The following is a 22,234-nucleotide window of genomic DNA, read 5'->3' on the forward strand; positions in this document are numbered from 1 at the left end:
ATGGGGCAGAATTATTACAATAGGTGAATTTGAATAAAGGGTATGTTGGTATTATCTGTAATATTATTGTAATTTTTTATAAATGTGACATTACTTCCACAGAAACCAGTTTTTAAGGACGGCTCTAGGGTGAGGTAGGGTACGGTCTGCGGCAGTGTGGATTTTCCTGCTGGTGCTTCCATGTGGCCTCAAGCTATATGCAGTGTGGCTACTACTCTGCAAAGATTCTGATCTTCAGCAATTTCCATTCCTCTGTCCCGTTTCCTTTGCGCAGTGAGGCTATCCTCACCGTGACTCTGTTCTTGCTCAAGACAAAGCTGAGTAAGATAACTCATGCTTCGGCAGATGGTCTTCTAGGTTCTTCTAAGTCTAAGATTCTTGACGCGTCAACTCCTGTCACTGTCATTTCATGGTGTCAGGATCCTTTATTCAGGTCCAGTCCTCCAAAGGTATTACAAACTCAGCCTTGGTTAGTAAGGCTGAGCACTTAAAGCACTTACAACACTTGTACTTTAGAAGGTTACAAGGTAGCGATACAACAGATCTAATTGCCTTCACATGAAGCCCTGCCTCCTTTTTGGTAGAAGCACTGTTTTAAAAAGTTGGTCTGTGAAGAGTCTCGGTGGTATTGTCAGAGGCTTTAGGGTTTTACTGGAGGCAGCAGTGCTGCAGCTTAAAGAGCTCAAAGTGTCCCCTTGGCCATGGCCGCATTCACTGGAGATTCACCAGGGGCCGCTGTGGCAGTGGGAGCCCACCACCAACTTGTTTCCTCCTCTCGTCTTCCGAGCTTCAGGCCTCCTATTTTTGTATCCTTCATGCCAATGCCAGTGTGTGGATGAGATCAGTGTGGCTCAAAGTGTGGTTTCCAGAGTGTGGTCCTCAAACTGTTATGGTCTGGGATGATGCAAGAGCTGAAATTGAGTCAGAAGGTTTCAAAGCAATCAAACACTGCTTCCTCCTTTTACTGTACTTAGCAAAACCATTAATCTGCAATCGATTGGAAATTTTAAAAGAATTAAAATCAAATCTGATTCTCCTCACTGAACTCCTCAGAAGAGCCCTGGTCTAGGGATTTCCTCCTCCTCAGGCCCTCAGGCTTTGGAAAATGAGCTTGTGTCAGTTGCTTCTGGGAAGGTTGCCCAGTGCGTTCTCTCTCAGGGTCCTTCCCTTAAATTCTTATGTTTAACATGGAATAGGAGACTGTCCAGCCTTTCAAAAAAGGATTTTGAGATGCTGCAAAGATCACTGGATTTGGAGTCAAGAGACGTGGGTTCTAGCCCCAGATTTACTATAGACAGGCTGGCCGACCTTGGGTAAGTCACTTTTACGTTCTTGGTTTCACCACAATGGGCTGAACTGAATGCTCTCTGATGTGCCTCTCAGCCCTAACATAACATGATTCTTTTGATGAGAAGAGCAGGAGTCAATCCCCCATCACTTGGGGGCATCCCCAAGGAGCCTCCCGTGTTTCCTCTGCAGGCAGCTGAGGCTAGCTGGGAATCTTTGAGAATGAGCCAGGGAAGGGGCCATACAGGACATACACCCCTTCACTGAAGGCGTGCACCTCTGCAGCACGCACAGTCCTCAGGAAGGATTCCTCTGTCCAAACCGTTACTGAATGGGGTAGATTTACACAAAGGAATTTTTTTTTTTTTTTTTTTTTTTTTGAGGCAGAGTCTCACTCTGTTGACCAGGCTGGAGTGCAGTGGCGCAATCTCGGCTCACTGCAACCTCCTCCTCCCGGGTTCAAGCAATTCTCCTGCCTTAGCCTCCAGAGTAGCTGTGACTACAGGCGCCCGCCACCACACTTAGGTAATTTTTGTATTTTTAGTAGGGCTGGGGTTTCACCGTGTTGGCCAGGCTGGTGGTCTCAAACTCCTGAACTCGTGATCCGCTCGTCTCGGCCTCCCAAAGTGCCTGGATTACAGGCGTGAGCCACTGCGCCTGGCCAGGCAAAGGAAATGTAAACAGCAAACCAGCCACTAAAAGTGCCTTCATGTTCTGAGCGGGGATATTGGGCTAGAGCGCATTCCGGATGCTTCAGCACACTGCTTGTTCTCGCTGATTCTGTAGGACCTCGTTCATGAGATGGAATTATGTAAAACACCGCAGCAATGGTTAAGTGTTGGAACAAAGTCATACAACTTTACCTCAACATGGTTTATTCACCAGAATTAATGACCTAGAGCAGTAATTGGGTTTTCAAAACTTCAACTTGGTGACTAGGTATATAGCTATGTATGTAGCTGATGATATTTGAAGATAGGAACATAGTCAAATCTGTAAAGAAATAGGATTTTAGAAATATGGAGCTGGGAGGATTTAGCTGTCGTCCAGCCCCAAGGCTGGCAAACTTTAAAAGGTCAGGTAATAAACATTGTAGGCTCCATGGCCATATGGGCTCTGTCGCAGCAACTCGGCCGTTAAGAGTGCAAAAGCAGGCAGAGACAAAACGTGAATGAACGGGCATGGCTGTGTTTCAACGGAAGTTTATTTAGGGGCGCTGCAAGTTGAATTTCATGCAGTGTTCACATATTATTCTCCTTTTGGTTTTTAAAAATCATTTTAAAATGTAAAAATCACTCTCAAGTGGCAGATCACACAGAAACGGGCAGTGGCCTGTAGTCTGAAGTTTGCCGACCTCACTTCTAGTTTTACCCTCTCATTTCACATGTGAAGAAGCTGAGATTCAAAGTGATCACAGGATTTGCTTAAGTTCTTGTGACTGATGCCAAAGCATTTTAGGAGCAGACTAGGAGAGTTTTCATTTAGACAGTTGGTTGTTTTGATGATGAAAATTGAAGCCACATAAAAATTATTCTCCAGAAGAACTCATTTTGTATGTGTGATTAATACTGTGAATTAGAATGTACCAGTGGTTCTCCTGCTTAAGAGTTCATCATAGCCATCCAGAGGGCTCATTAAAACACATGCTGCTGGGCCCCACCCTCAGAGTTGATGGTTCAGGAGGTCTGGAGATCTTACTTTCTCGGGTTTACAAGTCGAGAACCTGAGGCTGAGAGAGAGACTCAGTTTCAGGCTTAAGGTAAAACAGCTAGCTTGTGATAGGGGTTCAAACCAATGTCCCCAATTTCAAGTTGAGCAGTCATAGGATTCAGGTTAGAGCTACGGTGAATCATCAAGCAGAGAGGCAGGGCTGGAGTTTTGTTTTGCGAGATGCTTCTAGTCTAGCTGTTGCGGGGAGTATGGATTCCAGGGGGCCGTGTGGAAGCATGCAGCTCCGTGAGAAGGCTTTGTGGGAATCTGGCTATGAAATGCTGGAGCTGGACTTCAGGAGTGAAGGTCATGGAATGGATGGATGGGTGGGATGGGATGGGATGGGATGGGAGAGGTTCGGAGGGCCTAGAGGACTCATCTGTGGAACCGGGAGACTGCACTGTGGGGATGGTAGCTTGGGAGACACAGAGAGGGGACACAGAGGAGCACTGGGAGGCGACTCCACTGTGTCAGGTGCAAGTTTGAGGCAGGCTTGGAATCGCAGTGGAGAGGACTGAGGCTGAGATCAAGGGCTCAGGATCCTTGGCCTCTCCGCTTGGAGCCAGGAGTGTAGATTTTAAAACTCATGCAGGCGGAAGGTCTCCCGTCGGGAGAGCACTGAGCCCAGGTCTGGGTCACACCAACATTTGAAGGTCTGATGGAGGGGGAAGAGGTGCCTGAGAAGATGGGACCAAAGGGCAGGGAAGTGAGAGACCAGGACAGAGTGTAAGAAGGAGAGTGATGAGTCACACTGTGGGGTCCTGTCCTGGGTGGCTTAGGTAATCCTAGCTCCGCCTTGTGTGCGCTTGGGCAGACAATCACACCTCTGCACCTTGCTTGTCTCAGGCACAAAATGCAGATGATAACACCTATCCTGTAGTGTTGTTATGAGGATTAAATTACTTAAGGAATGTGAAATGCTTACCATCTTGGGCATTTAGTAAATGCTCAGTAAGTATTAGAGGAGACTGCTGAGCATAGTAAAGTGAGTGCATACTTTACAGTTCACATATTTGCACCTTTTAAATCCATATGTTGTTTGAAAAGTGTTCTTCATTTCCATGAGGAGGATGCCTCTCTCAGGGAAACTGCGAATCCAAGCACTTTGAGAACACTTCTCTAAGAAGAGGAAGGAAAATCTTTGCTGTCGTCAGAGTGACCACAGCGAAGAGGCTCTGGTCTGAAAACATTTCAGAACAAAAGACTTTACCACCACCACCAAAACCAAACAAAACCCAAAACAATAAGGACAACAGCCTCCCACAGTAGTCTGTAGGTAGCTCTCAGGGGAAATTGTGGAGTGAAGCAACATCGCCAACTGAAAAATATACATGAATGAGGATATGGGCCACTTCCGGGGAAGGAATCCGTTGGTAGTGGCCCGCGGTGCTGGTGCTAGGTTCACAAGTGTTCATTTGGTTATTATACCTCATAACTTATTTATACATTGCATATATTTTGTGTGTATCACATACAACATAAAAAAATTTAAATATATGTATTCATTTGCTTTCACAGTATTCATAGCAAATGAGTGTCTGCAGCACAGGACCAGAGCTGGCAGCTCGCACTGCTTCTGTTTTGCATAAGATATTTTCCACAGCCCACTCAGCTCTATAAAGTTGTTTAGTATTTCACCACTTGCTCCATCTTATCTTGAAGTCTTGCATATTTTTTTAAAATGCTGGTTCTGATCATGCTTGCAGGGTGTGGCTCAGAGGATCCTGCTGGACCAATAGAGGCCTGCCTGGGCCCAGCACACTTACGAGTCCCCTGTGATTTCATCGGCATCTGCCTTGAGAAGCCCGGGCCTGTTTGTTCCCATGGCAACTGCTGCCCCCCCTACACGCCTGAAATTCCTGGTGATGCCCTTGCGTGGAAGGGGAGCCCGTGCTGCCCATTCTGCCCCTTTATGGGTGGCTGCTTTTCTCCCCCAAGGTCCCCAGGCCTGCCTAGGCAGGGGTGACAGCTGTACCTCTGCAGTCCTGAAGTACATGCGCCCTGTGCCTGAGATGAGGACAGCCACACCAGCCTGGGCATAGGCTCCCCCAAATGTCTTTCCTCATGGACAGGTGGACCCTACCCTCTGCTGTGAGGGCAGGGGAGCCCAGGGGCTTCCTGGAGGAGGACTGGCTTCCTGCCCCGATGGGGCCTGGCCACGGCTCCCACAGTGGAGATACCATCTGCATCCTGGGGGCCCTGGGACAGGATGCAGTCCCTGCCTGTTGCAAGGATGAGATATGGGCGGGGGAAAGAAGGGTCTGAATTGGGTTGAGCTCTGAAATCTGGCGATTCCGTCTCTGTTTCCTGCTGCATGGAGCTCCATGTGTGTGGTTCGCAGGCTGTGGGGGGCTGCTTCTGCCTCAACAGACTCGCAGGCCCCATGATGGCAGCCCCCATGGCCCCTTTCATTACCTAATGCCTCCTAGAAGAAAAGCCTCAAAAAAGACACACAGAACAAGGAATTGCACTGTCTCCAAATGCCAGTTGCTCTGAGACTGCAGCGCTGAAAGAGATTTCCAGGCCTGCGGCGACCGGGAGGGGAAGGACCTGCAGGCCGAGGGCCGGAGGAGGCGGCGGGCGCTCAGGCCCCCCTCAGAGCGCGCCCCCTCGGCTTGGCTTGGCAACGTGTCCCTGCCTCCCGCCGGCGCCCTCGTCCCCGCAGCAGCCTCCCGCTGCCTTGTCCCATTTCTCAGCCAACAGTCGTGCCCTACGTAGGGGATCCTGGAGGCTGCTGAGCACCAGCACCGCGCCCGCCTCGCCTCTGGCCTGGGGAGGAGGGTCCCAGCTTCTGCGGAGGGCGCGCTCCTCTGCCTTGAAGATCGCCCCTCTCTCCTCCAGGGCCGCCTCCCCAGCAGCTCCGGTGGCTCCACCCTCCGCACCCCGTCCTGCGACCTCCCAGCAGCCCAGCCCCTCCTCCAGCCCCCAGTCATCTGGCTTCTGCCCCAGCCAGGAGCCTCCGCCTGGCGCTCCGCCACCAGGTGGTATTTCCCGCAAACTGGCCACTCCCTGACACCTCTCCTCCTGGGACTCCAGATCTCTCTCCCGGTTTTCCTCCCTCTAGGATCCCACTCTCAGTGTCTCTCCGGCTTCCTGTCCGCTGCCAGCCCTTGAATGCAGCGGTTCCCTAAAGCCCCAACCTGGGGTGCTCCCCTCCCTCTCACTGCAGCAGAGCTTCTCCGCCAGCGGGGCCTGCGGGCCAGAGATCCGCATTTTTAGGGAGCGTCCCACACTGACAATGTTTGCCAACCCTTCCCAGGCAATCCGGCCCCCACGTTCGTGGCCTCGCCTCCCGGCAGGTCTGGCCCACTCAGCTAGAGCTCAGCTCGGCCCATCCTAAACCCCACGCTGCGCAACTGCCTGTGAGTGCCTGTCCACAGGTACCTCGGACTGACCCTGACCCCAGAACTTCTCCTCCAGGCGGGTCCCTCCTGCCATCCACTGTCCCGTAAATGGCACTGCCATTGCCTGCAGGACAAAGTCCATACTTGTTGGTTTGGCCACAGAGCGCAGCGTCACCTCCCTCCCAGCAGCCCGCAGCCTCTGTTCCAGCCACGCCGCACAGCTTGCAGTTCCCAGACATGCAGTGCCCTTTGCACTGCCGCCCCGAAGTGGGAAGGCCCCGCCCCTGCCCCCCGACAGAACCCCACCCACTCATCCTTTCCATCCCGGCTTGCCCACTGAGTGACTTGAATGAATAATTTATGTCGTCTATGCCTTAGTTTCCTCATTCTTGAAGTGGGCATAATAATTGGTTCCTGCTCATGGAACTAAACAAGCAATACGTACAGTACCTGACAAGTAAGTGCTCAGGACATGGTGATGACGAGCCTTGGGGAGCGGCAGATATCTAGGCAGGCGCAAGCCCTCCCAGGCCTCTCATCTGTAAGACTGACCACTTCTTCCCTCATGGTGTCCTGTTGGAGTTGAGCACATTTCTTCACAAGTGGGTCTCTCCTCCATTGGCAGCAAACCTCCCAAGAGCAGGAAGCATTTATCATTCTTGATGGAATCCCAGTACCTGCCTTAGTACTTGACCCTTAAGAGGTGTTTACTGGCTGGGCGCGGTGGCTCACGCCTGTAATCCCAGCACTTTGGGAGGCCGAGGCGGTTGGAGTTCAAGACCAGCCTGACCAACATAGCGAAACCCCGTCTCTACTAAAAATACAAAAATTAGCCCGTGGCACGCACCTGTAATCCCAGCTACTCGGGAGGCTGAGGCGGGAGAATCGCTAGAACCCAGGAAGCGGAGGTTGCAGTGAGCAACTTGATGCCACTGCACTCCAGCCTGGGCGACAGAGCAAGACTCCATCTCAAAAAAAGAAGTGGCATTTACCGTTGAGTTGGTTTGTTCGGTGAATTAACTCAGTGAATTAACCACCATTAACAATGGTTAAGGACACCAGGTGCTGCCTGGATTTGACTCCAAGCTCAACCAATTACTTGTGTGACTTTGTGCAAGTTAACGTCTCAGCTTGCTTTCTCATCTGTAAAATGGGGATAATACTAGCGTGTACCTCCTAGGACTGTAGTGAATTTTTAATTAATCATCTAATGTAATAGCTAGTTTATTGATTAATCGATTAAATTTACATAGGTAATGGTGGCGCAGTAAGCACATGGCTCAGTAGGCGTTAGCAGCCATCAGTGGTGCTGTGTGGAGCTGTGGGTGGATGAATAGGTGAACTCAGGACCACAGATAGGAGAGAGCAGTAACCACCATGGAAGAGAAAAGAGCTTATGTGTCTGGGAAACCCCAAGAAATCTCCTTTGAATCATGGTAATGAAACATCCATTCACAGAGGGTAGGCTTGTCGTGCAGGGTTGGAGGCTTTTCCAAAAATAAGTAACTTTAAAAAAAAATCTCTTTTCCCAATATTTATAATATTGGTAGTCTTCATGATGGTTTAAAAAATGAGTCCATTGGACTCCATCCTCAGCTCTTAGCTGGGAACGTGGTCTCAGGGAACTCACTCCTCACAGCAGGGGCGCTTCTATGGAAACCCTGGTCACCTGGTCCCCTGCGGCCCTGCAGAGCTCACACCCAGCCACTTGATTCAGTGGGTCTGGGTGGTCTCCTTCCTCCTCCTCCCCAGTAATCACTATGGCCTTCCCAGGCCCCCAGTTTGCAAAGCACTCTGAACTAAGCCTCCTCCAGGTTCTGAGGGCTCCATAGGAGGAAGGTCTAGTCCAGAACAGGCCCCATTGCTGGAGGTGGAGCCAGGGTGGCCTGCCATGACCGGCATTTATGCTGTGAGAGTGACTTTGGCCTTGTCTGTTGCCCTGGATGGGCTGCCATCCTTTTTCAGGAGTTCTAACCACATACTGAATCCATCCATCCAAAAGACCATTGTCCCATTTGATCCAAGAACAGGGCAAGGGACCACATGGACAATGGCTGCTCCTGGCACCTTCTCACCGTGCAGCCATGTCAAGTGTAATTTGTCGCATGTCTCGTGGCACCTTCTTACCCCGGAGCCATGTCATGGTGTCATTTGTCACGTTTCTGCTCCATTCTTTCGAAGCAAGCAGGAAGCCACAGGGCTGCTGCATCAGTTGCACTTAGCCAGTGGCTCTCTGCACAGGCAGGACTTCATGGGAGGGGAAAAGCCACTTTAGGGTCCAAAGCTCAAGGGCTAATGATGCTTTTCACCTGCCTGAGTTAACTACAGAAGCATCAGATTGTCTGCTTCTCAAGGAAAAGAGCTGTTACCATCTCTGTCTCTTCAACGGGACCCACTCCTGGGCCCACAGCAGGGAGGGTTCTCAGATGAATGGCGGCCGCCTGCCTGTGTTGGAGGGTCGGCCTAGGCAGGTTCCCCAGGCCCCTGGCCTGGGAAGTCCTCTCTCCGGGCCCTCGCTGCTGAGGACGGCCCAGGCTCTGGGGGCGGTGGAGCAGAGCTTTTGTGATCTGCCCCAGTGGTGTGGCTTTGAGAGTAGCTCCCAGGAAAGGGTGCCTCAGCCCCAGCAGGATGGGGACGGGTAGGGACGGATGAGGCTTCTCAGAGCAGTGATGCCCTAGGTATCGCCAGAAGGAAACCTTTTCCTCCAAGATCAGAGAAGGTGGGAAGAGGTGGGGCGTTGGAGCATCGCCATGTAGACAGCACACACGCAGGTAAACACTCCTCTTGGATGGAAGATCTTTGCTGTTCTGTTGAGCCCAGCCTGATCCTGGAGGCAGGGCAGGGCCAGGCCGGCTGTTGTCCAGGCTCGCCGTCGAGGGAGCACCTGTCCTCGAAAGAGGCGCTAAGGCGTCCTTGAGCCCTTACACTTTTTCCAGAACCTGCGGGCAGCACGAGGCCCGTGGGCAGGTGCGGGCTTGTGGGCGTGGCCAGTCGGAGCCACTCAGCCCAGGGGGCGGGGCGTCCTGGGAGCATGCGCAGTGCCGGCTCTGCGGGTCGGAGGGTGTCTCAGCTGCTGCCCGCGCCTCCCCGGCACAGGTAGGGCGCCCCAGCCGACCAGCACCATGCTACCACGCTGGGTGTGGCTGAAAACTGGGAGTCAGGGAGCGTTCTGGGGAAGTGCCCAGGCTGGGGGCTCGGGCCCCTTGACCAAAGACTCCAGCCAAATCCGTCGGAGGCTGAGAAGGGCGGGGGGCAGGGCGGGGGGAACCCGGTGGGAAACGGGGTATGGGCAGAGCAGGGTGGGAGGAGGGCAAGGGACCGTGGCCGGTCCCCGGGGGCATTGGTGCCTGTGCCCACGTGCGCGTCCTTTTGTGGGGAGGAACCTCTCCCAACCTGAAGGCCCAAACATTTGGCCATGTCAGTGTTTCGTTGTGCTTGGAGCCCTAGGAGAACCCGAGCTGAGGGCAGCCCCCGAGGTCTGCGGCGCAGGATCCTGCAGCTTGAAATGCACCGTGAGCTTTACTGCCTTTTCCATGTGAGAATCCAAGTTAAAGTGCCTGTTGGTGCTTTTGATGGGCGTGGACGGTGCGGCAGGGCACGCGTCTCCCTTCTTTCCGGAACACTTCTGGGTAGTGGTTTAACTCCAAATGTGACCCAAAGCCAGCAGTTCCATGGGTGCGTGTTCTCCTGGCTGTAGGAAGCCGACTGTGGACGGATGAGGATAATGGCCTCAGTGAATTAGCAAGTCTGGAGAGGACAAATTTAGGATCTTTAAAGACATCTGGTCAGTGATGCCGGAGCTCGTGATTGACTGAGTGATTAATAATGGAAAGCCCTTACTTCAGTATTTCCACGGCCCTCACCCACTTCCCCAGCCGGGGCGGCGTCTGCTCAGCCTGCCCGAGACCTTTCTAGCTGAACAATGGAGGCATTTAGGCCTCTCATCTTTGACCTCTGCTTGGGAGTTCAAAGTTTCCTTTTTTCTTCTCCTAACCCTACTCATCTGCGTTGTTTTCTAATTGACAGTGTACTGAGATGGCTCCCGGTCCCCACGCACATTTGCTAGAATGTTACCCACCTTCACACAGTGCGTAGCAAGGGCCCACTGCCAGCCAGAGCCTGGCACCTCAGGGTCACCCTAGGTGTCCTGCTCGTGGACCCTCATCAGGGGCTTCCCTCATGCACACCGCCCCAGAGCCTGTTCAGAGGCAGGTGCCTGCCGTTAGCCCTCTCTAATTCTGCGCTGGATTTTTCTCCAGGCTAAGGCAGCTGGATAAGCACAGCCAGGCCACGGCCCAGCAGCTGGTGCAGCTCCTCAACAAGCAGAACCAGCTTCTCCTGGAGAGGCAGAGCCTGTCGGAAGAGGTGGACCGGCTGCGAACCCAGGTACTGTGCAGAACCGGGCGCAGGGCGGGAGTCTACAGAGGGGCCTTTCACGCACCCCAACAGGCCAGAATTCCCACTGATCACATCGGTCAGCAGTAAGCTAGGACGGAGGTGCTGAAGACTGTGCGGGGCACAGAGTGGGACCCAGAGAAGCAGAGCCACGGGCCTGTCCTGGTGACCCACGCTGAGTGCCAAGCTGCGCCGTGCGGGCCGCGCTGCAGAGGGTGCGGGGGCAGGGGGGCCTGGGAGGATGGCCATGGGCAGAACAGGCTTCTTGGAGGAGGGTGGCCTTGAGCTGCCTCTGAAGGTCGTGTATGGTTTGAATTGGTCTGAATTGGTTGAGGAAAGAGGTGTTCCCAATTAGGAAAGAGGTCTTGAGTGGAGTGCAGGCGTCTCGTCCTAAATTAGCTGCCTGATGACTGGGTGATATCTGGAGTGTCTGCAGAGCACCTGGCAGTGTTATGCACAGAACACGCGTCAGTTCCCTTCACCCTTGAACAAGCTGGCGATGTTGACATCGTTGTCTCCATTTTATAGATAGGGAAACTGAGGCTCAGACAAGCATTACAGCTAGCAAGGAGGGACACCACAGATGGAACCTAAGTCTCACTCCACACCCAGGCTTTCCCCATTCAGGTTTGACTGTGGCCACCAGCAGGGAAAGGCAGGAAGGAAAGTGTTCCCGTGAGTTTGGAAGGCAATATGAAACCTCTTGTTTTCTAAATCGCTTCTCTTCCTGTCAAAGAGGCTGTGCATTTTGCCCATCAGGCAGTTGTTAGGATAATGAGGTGGTCCTCGGACTGACCAAGGCCTCCGCCTTTAATTAGGATTGCACCCAGGTGCTCTGTGAGTGCCCGGGGTTCACGCGTTAAGTGCTTGGAACGATTAACATGAAAAATGCATCTGGAAATGAAAACGGAGGAGTTCTGTTACTGTCCTTACACAATGGCCCTGAGTTCCAGGAACCTGTAAGAACTGACTTTTCCCACTCAGTCCAGAATCCCTCTGCATAACATTTGTTCAGTTAGTAAATGAGCACAGCCAGGCGCCAGTCTCTGACCTAAGACCTGGAGGTGGAAAGGCCTCTACTGTCCCCGTCCCCATGCTTCCGAGACTGCTCGCAGGGACCTTGAGCACACAGCTCATCCGGGAGGCCAGGCCTCACCTGGCATGCGCCACGGCAGGGCACTGCCTTTTGACAAGCTGTTGGGTGATTCTGGAGGACATGACATTTTGGAAACCTGCAAAGTGTTTGGGGCTGGAAGGAACACAGAATTATTCCAGGCTGTGTCACTGTGCTGAAGCCCCCCAGACAAGTCACTTAAGCCTTTTTTCAGCCTCAGTTTCACCTCTGCACAGTGGGCCTGGTGTACACCTGGCTTCATGAGCTGCTGGGCATGTGGAGTGCAGCTGGGATGCCCCACAGGCCCTCAGACATCCGGGCTGAGGACATGTGGGGTGGTTTCCTTTCTCCTTCATCTTGAGAGGGTCCTGGGAGAGGCTGGGGGAAGGCAGAGGTCTGCAGAGCAGCCTCAGCAAGCCAGCGGTCACCCCCTCCCCCCTGCCTCCAGGGTGAGTCCCTCCGTCTCCACCAGACTCAGCCAAGAACCCAGCCCTGTGGACAGGTCCCCAGCGAGGGCCCCAGCAGCACCTGCGTTAGGCCTGGCCAGCCAAAGCACAGGGCCACTGAGGCCACTAGGTCTCCTGGCAGGTGACTAGGCTCCTGTCACACAGAAGGCAGGGACCCTGACTCCTGCCATGAGTGACACTCTGGCCTCTAAAGCCATGAACTCTGTCAGACCTCAGGATGTGGGGAGTCTTCCGTGGAAGCTGGAGCACATAGCAGCTTCCTTTGGGCTCTGGACTAGATCATGAGAACGTGGGCTTTGCCTTTTAACTCCCCATCTGCCTCCTTTCCAGCATGCTCAGATCTTAACATGGATCACCGATGCTTAGAAGCCTCTTCCAGGCCTTTACAAATCTGGTTATTGCCAAAATGAGTTGCAAAATTTTCACAAAACGCATTAAAAAAACCCCAAACCTCAAAAAGTCCTCAGAAAAACTAGCAGGTCTTTCTTCTTTTGCCTGAAGCTACAGCAGTGATTTGCCCATCCTGTGCTATCTGATACTGGCCCATCTGGCTCCTCTCTAAAGCGGCCTTTCAGATTCAAATATTACACTTGGAGTTATTTTAATATGAACATGACAAAAGAAATTTGACAGAGGAAATGTTGGCTTTCAGTTGCAAATACTAGTGGTCAGAGAGGAGGCAGGGATCCAGGTTTGCAAGCTCTCTGCTGAATATCTAAACCCAGAGCTGGCTCTTCCTGCCTAAGCCTGGCCTTCACCTCTAGGTAGGGGCTGTCAGTGGGCGTCAGCCTCTGCGATGCTTTCTTGCCACGAAATCAGCTTGAGTTGTGAGTCAGGCTTGTGAGCCTGTGATGTGAGCCAAGGCTCCTGTGGGTTCCAGCAGGTATTTTGAAGGAGGTGCCACCTGAGTGCTCCGGACTGTTCAGCCAGCCTCTCTGTTTCCTGGAGTGGCCTGTGGGTCCAGATCTTGGGTGGCTGAGGGTTAGAGCTGCCCCTGTGTCCAGGTGAGAGATGGTTTAACTAAAGGCTTCCATTTTTCAGCCTGGATGAGTTAAGCGTAACGTAATTTTGCATGTCAAACTCTAAACATCTCTGTCCACTGAATACCCTGAGGAGATGGGTGGGGCAGCAGTCCTAAAGCTGAGTCCACCCCTTCCCGTCACTCCGTGTCCTGGGTCCTGAGCCCCACTGTCCCGGAGCGGGTGATGGATGGTGGGGCTCGGGATGGCCTGTGGCCTCCGACAGGAAGTGTCTAGCCTGTTAGCAGGCTTTATTATTCTAAATGGTTTCTGCTTAAATTCTCAAACACTCACAACAACATGGCTGGCAGAGGGAGCTCATGGTAGTGGTAGCTTCTTCCACATGGATGTTTTTGACCACGAGAACCCTCACCCTCCCATTTCCCCGGTGCTGCTGTCTGCGGTGGGCAGGGCTCAGGGCACTGGCTCAAGCTCTCGCCTGTGTTTCTTGGCTTGTTTTTATTTTTTTTTGAGACGGAATCTCGCTCTGTCACGCGGACTGGAATGCAGTGGTGCAATCTCAGCTCACTGCAACCTCCAACTCCTGGGTTCAAGCGATTCTCCTGCCTCAGCCACCCAAGTAGCTGGGATTACAGGTGCCTGCCACCATGCTCAGCTAATTTTGTATTTTTAGTAGAGATGGGGTTTCACCATGTTGGCCAGGATAGTCTTGATCTCTTGACTTCGCGATCTGCCCGCCTCAGCCTCCCAAAGTGCTGGGATTACAGGCATGAGCCACGACACTCTTTTTTTTTTTTTCAGACAAGTTTTGTTCTTGTTGCCCAGGCTGGAGTGCAGTGGCACAATCTTGGCTCACTGCAACCTCCACCTCCGGGGTTCAAGCGATTCTCCTGCCTCAGCCTCCCAAATAGCTGGGATTACAGGTGCCTGCCACCACACTCAGCCAATTTTGTATTCTTAGTAGAGACAGGGTTTCACCATATTGGCCAGGCTGGTCTCGAACTCCTGACCTCAGGTGATCTGCCCGCCTCGGCATCCCAAAGTGCTGGGATTACAGGCATGAGCCACCAAGCCTGGCCTCTTGGCTTGTTCTTAGTTTAGGGTGGCTATATAATGGCATTATTGATCTCTTGCCTTACCTGGGGGAAACAAGTTCAAGAAAATGGCTTTTAAATGTCTTGCAATGGCTCTTACTGGTCCTTAGGGAGAAACGGACATTGACGCACTAGCCCAGTTCTGCCCAGATGCAGTGCCCGCGTTCTATGTGCTGAGGTGGTCAGACACCCTGGCCTGTCTTGTTTGAGGCTGGGCTGGGTAGTCGAACTCTCGGCTCTTCTTGAGAGGCAGGCCCTGGCTGGGGTAGCATGAAACCTTGGTAGTGGGGGTGAGGAGGGAGCATCTGGGGTGAGGGAGGTGGGTCCTGGGGTGGGGTGGGGGGTTGGGCAGGGCCTGACAGCTTGGAGCAGGGTCAGGGGTCTGCGACCCAGAGCCTGGGGTATCTAACATCTGGCTCGGAAGGGTGGAGCCAGCTGGTGAGGAAATATGAGTCTTGGAGAGAATGGCATCTGAGAGAGGGGAAAACAGAAATTATCTGTCCAGTTGGAGGATGATGTCAGCCATCAAGATAATTTTCTCTGTCTGTGTGCTTATTTGGTAATGAACATGGTTTTGGCTGACTTGCATTTTCTGATAGCCGCCGTCTCCTGAGCAGGCTGTTTGCTTCTGTCTGCAGTGTTCGGTCTGGGGAGTGATTCCCTTTTAGTCCCCTCCTATGAATCACTTACAGTTTAGAAAACAGAGTCGGAAACTGACTTGTCAGTGGTTAATCAGTTGGCCCTATGACTTTTAAGCATTCTTGGCAGTGAATTTACTTTCTAATTTGATTTAAACTTGTGCCTGGATCCAGCAGCCATATGTGATTATATTCAAGATCATCGGCATTATCTCATTATAGCGAAGGACTCATAGAAGAGAGCCGAAAACAAGCAGGGGCCGGCCGCAGAGCCGCAGGCGGTGATGAAGGCGGGGAAGGCCCATTGCCACCGGAAGCTGAGGGAGAGGGGAGGCTGCAGAAAAGTGACAGCTCTGGGACAGCGCGGCTCCCTGCGGAGACAGGCCTGCCTGCGAGACAGAGCTAGGCCTTGCGGTGGCACCTGACTTCCTTTGGTCCTCCCGGGAGCCCTGGGGGCCGCGCCCAGCTGACTTAGGGGTTACCACAAAGTTAGCTACCTGTGAGGCAGATGGTGCTGGAACACAACAGCAAATACACTGAACAAAATAAATTAGAAAGCCTCCTCCTGAACCAAGATTTTTTGGAAAGAATTCTAAATAGATGAAAACAAACAATTTGATTTCAACCAAATTGTTGTTTTTTTGTTTTTATCCTGATTTTCACCCGAATTGTCAGGCTCCAGAATAAACACTGATACATTCCCAGAAAATATTTTTCAAATAAAAACTGACTCTGTTAAAGTTTGCCCTGATTCTTTCAAAACTGTGTACAAGACACTGTCAACCAAAGTGACTTGCATATTTTTTTAAATAAACTTGAACATATGCAGCTAAAATGTCATTAACTGCCTGCTGCCTGAGTGTTTCTAAAGAATGACACGAGACCCCGGGTGCTGCATTCCCAACATGTAAGCATCTTGCGACCTTCGGAGAAACTTCCCCAAACACCTCCGACAGCAGACAGTTAAACTTTTGTTTTTCGACTGAGCACCCCATGTGTAATTAATACTGAAAAGTGCATCGAGGCTCCTTTGTAGCCAGACTTGCTCTTCCGTAAACAGTTCACTTTGTCCAAGAGTGACTACTTTCAGAATAAGAATCATGGGAGAAAAGTACATTGAATTTTATATTCCTTCAGATACGTTTGCTCCACTTACTGCTTCCTGAGTCAGACATTACATTTTGCAATATAAATTCACAATCAAGATTTTAAAGGGAGCTAAATATTTTAATCCAATTAGACAAGTGAACAAAACACTGAATATTACATGTAGTGTAGATAAGTGGTTCTTGCCTTTAAAAGACTGTAATTCCGTCACATTACAACCCCAAATGTCAGTGTTGTCTTTATTTTTAACACTTTCAAACATGAGGCAGCCAGAGGCTCCACTCTCTGCTGTTGGTGACACTGTCTGTCCTTTGGGAATTCTTAAAATCTATTTACCATGGAAACATGGTTCATATAAAACACAGACCTGCCTATGTGCAGAGGACGTTCTCATGACTTAGAGGGCTTGAGGAAGCTGGAAGAACACAAACTAAGAGCCCACGGTTGGGAGGGAAGGAACGCTGGTGCCTGAGTGCGCCCTGGGGAGCAGAGGCGGCACCGCAGGGCGGGGCCTCCACCCCGGCCTCCCGTGGGCTGGGGCCTCCCCGTCTCACCCACGTCCATCTCGAGAGGCTGTCCTAGGTCAAATCTCACTTTACGTCTGCCAGGTGGCCTCCTCTGTGGCTACCTTTTCATTTCTCTGGTTTCTGTGGCCCTGCGCATTTCTCGGAGCCCAGAGGCAACAAAGCACAGCCCGGCAGTGGAAGGGAAGGAGGGCTCCGAACTCTGACGGCCATGTGGCTGCCATTGTCAGAGGCCCAGCCGGGCAGCCAGGAGGGAAGAATGACCGCTGCTCTGCCATGACCTTGCCATGAACTCTTGTCCTGCTTTGCAGCTGGCAAAGCCAGATTCCCAGATAGGCCTGAACCAGAAAGGATGAGGCTCCTCAGCCAGATCTTGAGTCACTTGTGCTGGGGACAGTAGGGTTGCAGGGGCCTGACGGTAACCCACTGCCCTCGGCTGTGGAGAGGAGTGCTCCCTTCTAGTCCTGCCCGAAGGCCGTACTTCCACAAAGTTCTGCAGGGCATGCTTGTGGCACTGCTCCTCAGTGAGTCGGTCACCAGTCGGAGCTCACATGGCCTATTTAGTCCAGGTTGCCGTCCCAATTTGGAGGCTTAATTTCATGGATATCAAACTTGCTATCCCTAATCTGCCAGAACAAGCAGGAGAGCATCACGTGGGAGAGTCTGGACTTTGAGGTCAAACTGCCTGGGTTCGAATCTCAGCTCTGCGTCACTTCAGAGACGTGTTAGCTTCCATGCTACTCGATTTCTGGCAGAGAAAAAAGAAGAGCCAGCTTCCCTTTAAAAGGAACCCAGCGCCCAGCACAGATGATTATGAAACCAGCAGGATTAGTGCTGAGATCATTGTGGGCTTGAAAGGGCCATTTGGGATAAATAACCATTTTGTACAGATAGAAAAATAAGGCCCAGAGAAATGAAGTGAATGGAATTGGGAAGTGGCTGGGCAGGGAAACGAACTTCTTCTCAGGCCACAGGATGTGAGGATGGGGGCAGGTACCCAAGTGGGCAAGGGCGGAGCCAGGCCTGGCTGCAACAGCTGCCCAGCCCTAGCCCTGGCACCCAGAACACAGGTGGAGGCGGGAGGCGAGCCACCATGTGAGGCAGGGACTGCCCTGAAGCTCTGTCAACCCAGGGCCAGCTTTGAAATGCCTGAGATGGAGGCAGGGGGAGGGGTCTGCCCGCTCCAGTTACAAATAGATGCTTTATTGCCAGATGCACAAGGAATAGGACCATTTTTTTGACTTGGCCAAACAGAGACAGCGTGCCAGTGAGTGGAACGGATGGCAGGGAGGAAGAGGATTTACCTTTAGAAGGGTTGGGTAGAGCTACCCACAGAGAATGCGTAGAAAGCCCAGGCAGGTCTCCCTCAAGCAGGGCGAGGGCTGCCACCATCTCCCCAGGCTGCCGCTGCCGAGCTTTCTGACTGGCTTGGGAACAAGGCAGCAAAAAAGGCTGGCTGGACCCCATAGCGTGGTTGCCTGGGGAACAGCTCAGGTCACCCAGAGCAACTCATTTCCTACCCTCAGAACTTAACAGTCAAACTTAAGAAATAAATGAGGCAGGGTCTGTGGAGACAAGGCGCCCAACAGGATTTAAAATGAGAACAAAGATGGTCAGCAGCTGTGTGCCTGCAGATGGGGGCGCGTTTCCGCCACCTGCACACAACACGGCAGGGGAGCAGTGGCCAGGGCGCCCTGTCGGCCCCTCTAAGCTGCAGGACAGCCACACCCCCAGGAGGGCCACGGCAAGGGCCGTGATGGCAAATGGAAAGGCAGAATGGAAACGCTGGCTGAGGGTTCGTGTCCCACTGGCACGCCCATGCCCTTCTCTCCTGGACCACAGACCGTGGCCACTGTGGTGTGGATGACAGGACTTTCTGGAAATGAGCATCACTCATATCCCTAAGAAGTGATGGCAGACATGCCAGACGTGGGCAGCGACTAAGGTTTCTATGTTTGGGACACGCTGTAGGGTCAGAGAGGGGAAGCACTGAGGATGGGGTGTTAGCCAAGAGGCAGCAAACGGAGGTGCCAAAATGGTGACCTCATACGATACATTCTCCATCCCTCAAATGCTGGCTGAATGCTCACCACGGGTCAGGCACGGCTGTAAGCACGGGGCTGAGCAGTGAACAGTACGACAGTGTGGAAGTGGGGATGGAAATGGCGCTTCTCACCTGAACATGAAACGCAAAGCCCATGCAGACAGCCGGAGCCGATCAGCCGCACGAGGGAGACCAGGCTGACTTCTGTTGGTTCCTGGTGAGGCCCGCACAGCTGTCACTCCTGTGCAGGCCCATGGAATTAGGAGGTTGCCCGTTTTCAGCAGAGTCATGAGTGCCAGCAGGGAACAGCCGCACTGATGACAAATTATTAGGGGCCCTGGACGCCCACAACCATTACATAGACTCATGAGAAATCCCTGTTTTCCTGGAGCTTATCAAAATTTCCACACCACCTTTTACGTCAGGTCTTTACGCCTATGTATGTTGTGTATGTGGGTGTGTTTTCTACCCAGAGTTCAATTTTTTCATTCATTTTTTTGAGACAGTCATGCTGTGTCACCCAGGCTGCAGTGCAGTGGCTCGACCATAACTCACTGCAGCCTGGAATTCTGGGCTCCAGCAATCCATCCTCCTGCATCAGCCTTTTGAGTAGCTAGGACTGCAGGTGTACACCACCAAACTTGGCTAATTTTTAAAACTTTTTTGTAGAGATGAGGTCTTCCTGTTTCCCAGGCTGGTCTCAAACTCCTGGACTCAAGCGATCCTATTGCCTCAGCCTCCCAAAGCGCTGGGATTACAGGTATGAGCCACTGTGCCCAGCTGCGAGTCAGGTTATTTTTCTTTTTATCTGTTGTAATTTATGCTTATTCTTGTATTCAGAGTCATCCTACAGTTTCTAAAGTTAGAAAGCCACTGTCTCAAGAGTGAGGCCACCGGCCTGATGTGACCAATCCATGGAGCTGGGGTAGAGGGTCATTCAAACCAGTCATTCAGCAGAACTGTGCTGGGTCAGTTCCAACAGCTGCCTAGAAGGCAGGTCAGCTCGGTGCAAACTGTGTGTGTGACAATCGGATTATGTTGGTGGCAGTCTCTGTGCTGTGAGTAACCCACCGAGGACAGAAGAAGTCCCCTCTGCAATGGCAGGGCTCTGGGGAATAGGGCATGGGGTGGACTCCCCATGGGCCCCTCAGAAAGGGCCCAGAGAACAGAAACACCCTGGGGGCCCAGGAAATTGTCCACCTGGCTCCACAAGCCTGGCAGGGCGGGCTCCACTCATGTGATGGCAGAGCCCCACCTGCATTCAGCCTGAGGCCAGGCTGCACACCTACTCTGGCTATACTGTTGAAACCATCCTGCTGCTCACAGACCTTTCATGAAAAGGTTGTCCTCAGGGTCTCACACACTGGGAAATCTACTTGAAATGTAAACATGACCTTTTTTCATTTTTTAAAAAAGGCAACACACTGATTTTCATATAATTCTCTTGAATGAATTCTGATTCGGCTTCACTCATTGTCCTGTCTTGGAAATCCCCAAGTAATGGCGGCTTAAATTAGGTGGACCAGAATCCTCCCTTGGAGTCTAGCTTGGAAAATCCTCGCGGGGGAGTGGCAGGGGCACTTCTCTTTTGGGAGATGGTTCCTCGCTGCGAAGGGCCAGATTGGGCCCCTGGCCCTGCAGTCTGCTCCGACTGATCTGGAGTGAAAACCGGGCTTTGGAAAATACCACCTTGGCTTTTCTCTGGACTTAATACTCTAGAGCAGGCGTCCCCAAACTACGGCCCGCGGGCCTGAGGCCATTTATCCGGCCCCCCGCCGCACTTCAGGAAGGGGCACCTCTTTTCACTGGTGGTCAGTGAGAGGAGCACAGTATGTGGCGGCCCTCCAACGGTCTGAGGGACAGTGAACTGGCCCCCTGTGTAAAAAGTTTGGGGACGCCTGCTCTAGAGGGCGAGGGCTGCTGCCCAGGCACCTCCCCACTGTGCACAGGACAAACTCAAGACCTGTTTTGTGGAATGGAACCATTTCCAGTGCTTTCCGACCCTAGTTCCTGCTGTGGTTTCCAGCTGACTTGAGCAGCCATGGCAGCAGAGGCCAGGCCAGTATTCAGCACCTTCCTGACTGTGACTCCCCAACCCAACCCCATCTGCATGAAGCGGCTCTGGAACATTACTATCCGTGTAAAACTAAGAGACCCTCAGTACACCCAGTCCCCTCTTCCAACACGTGGGAGGTTTCCCTGTGAAAACAGGTATTAACTACATTGTTTGCAGTTACAAATTTGGAGGTGTTTCAGCTTGTGTTGTTTCACGAGGAATTTCTCAGGGGCGCTTGGCCTACACTGTCTTTGTTAGAATTACCTGCCCGTAATAAGGTCAGATCAATTTTCAGTGAACAGATTCTGGCCCAAATCAATGTGTCCTTTCCTGGACAGGAGAAGCGATGGCTCTCTGACCACGTCCTAACACCAGACTGTCTTTATTTAAGAGACACACGAGTGTCTGTAGTCTTGTTTTCAAATTTAATCCATTAAACCAGTTAACCTTATTTCTATGTGACAGGAGCTTTGAGGTGGGCAAGATGAGGCATAAACTTTTCATGCAGTTTCTTACATATAATTTCCACATTTTTAGCAACAGGTTTTTTTTCCTCCAAAAATTTTCATCATAAAAGGTGACTAAATCAATCAGCAAATGAGAAGACAAATCACATTGAAGAACATGATCTATTGAAACTTACTTTTTATTATTTTTTCCAGTTACCCAGCATGCCACAATCTGATTGCTGACCTGGATGGAACAGAGTGAAATAAATGATTTACAAAGAGATATTTACATTCATCTGATTTAGACTTAATATGCCACAACGCACCACGACCTTCCCAGCGTGACACCGTCTCAGCCTGCAGTGGGGCTGGTCCCCGCACGCGGCCAGGCTGGAGCTGGAGTCTGACTCTAGGTGAGGAGAGCTCCTGCTGTATGTTTTCAGAAATGGCTTGAAGTTATGTGTTTAAATCTGCTCATTCGTATGCTAGGTTATACATATGATTTTCAATAAATGAACTTTTTAAAGACTTGAGTTGTAATGGTTCCTTTTTCTCTTGTAGTGATGAACAAAACACACCAAAAAGGCACATATTTTAACTAGGCCAAAGTATATTAAGGACCAAACTTTTTTTCTTGCCATTTTTCATGATCTATATATCAATCATCATCCTTCACCTTTAATCAAACGTCCCATCAGACTCCATTTTATCGTCCTAATTTGTGCACAGTCAATCAGGAGACACCAGGAAGCAGTATGCGTTATTCTCTCCATTCTGTTAAACAACGAAAACAGACAAAAAAAAGCATCTTTGGCTCGGTGGTGTCAGATATTTTTCTTCAAATATGCAGTATTTGAGAGGAGCCTAAAAACATACTTAGTGAAATTAGAAAATTTACTTAGAGTATATCAAATATCTGTACACAGATAATTATTTTAGTCTAAAATAGTATTTCTACTATACAGAGTTAAGCCTTCAAATGTTTTAAAGTAATAAAAATGGACACTGAACATACTGTGTTACAT

At 51.4% G+C, this 22,234-nt stretch overlaps 2 protein-coding genes across 7 annotated transcripts in view; one reads left to right on the forward strand and one right to left on the reverse strand.

The window, feature by feature from the left end:
• The window catches only part of SDCCAG8 (SHH signaling and ciliogenesis regulator SDCCAG8), a 246,073-nt gene extending 224,338 nt beyond the window's left edge, over nucleotides 1–21,735 (forward strand). For all 6 annotated transcript variants that reach the window (XM_074385415.1, XM_039464324.2, XM_074385414.1 and 3 more), the window contains 2 exons: nucleotides 10,601–10,727; nucleotides 21,423–21,735. In XM_074385415.1, coding sequence (XP_074241516.1) covers nucleotides 10,601–10,727; nucleotides 21,423–21,452 — 157 coding nt within the window. In that variant the 3' untranslated portion in view covers nucleotides 21,453–21,735. The remainder of the gene's footprint in view (nucleotides 1–10,600; nucleotides 10,728–21,422) is intronic.
• The window catches only part of AKT3 (AKT serine/threonine kinase 3), a 318,464-nt gene continuing 317,618 nt past the window's right edge, over nucleotides 21,389–22,234 (reverse strand). Inside the window, exon 13 of the mRNA XM_039464326.2 lies at nucleotides 21,389–21,983. Coding sequence (XP_039320260.1) covers nucleotides 21,982–21,983 — 2 coding nt within the window. The 3' untranslated portion in view covers nucleotides 21,389–21,981. The remainder of the gene's footprint in view (nucleotides 21,984–22,234) is intronic.

Source organism: Saimiri boliviensis, chromosome 14 (assembly GCF_048565385.1).
Source record: "Saimiri boliviensis isolate mSaiBol1 chromosome 14, mSaiBol1.pri, whole genome shotgun sequence".
In the NCBI taxonomy this organism is placed as follows: Eukaryota; Metazoa; Chordata; class Mammalia; order Primates; family Cebidae; genus Saimiri; species Saimiri boliviensis.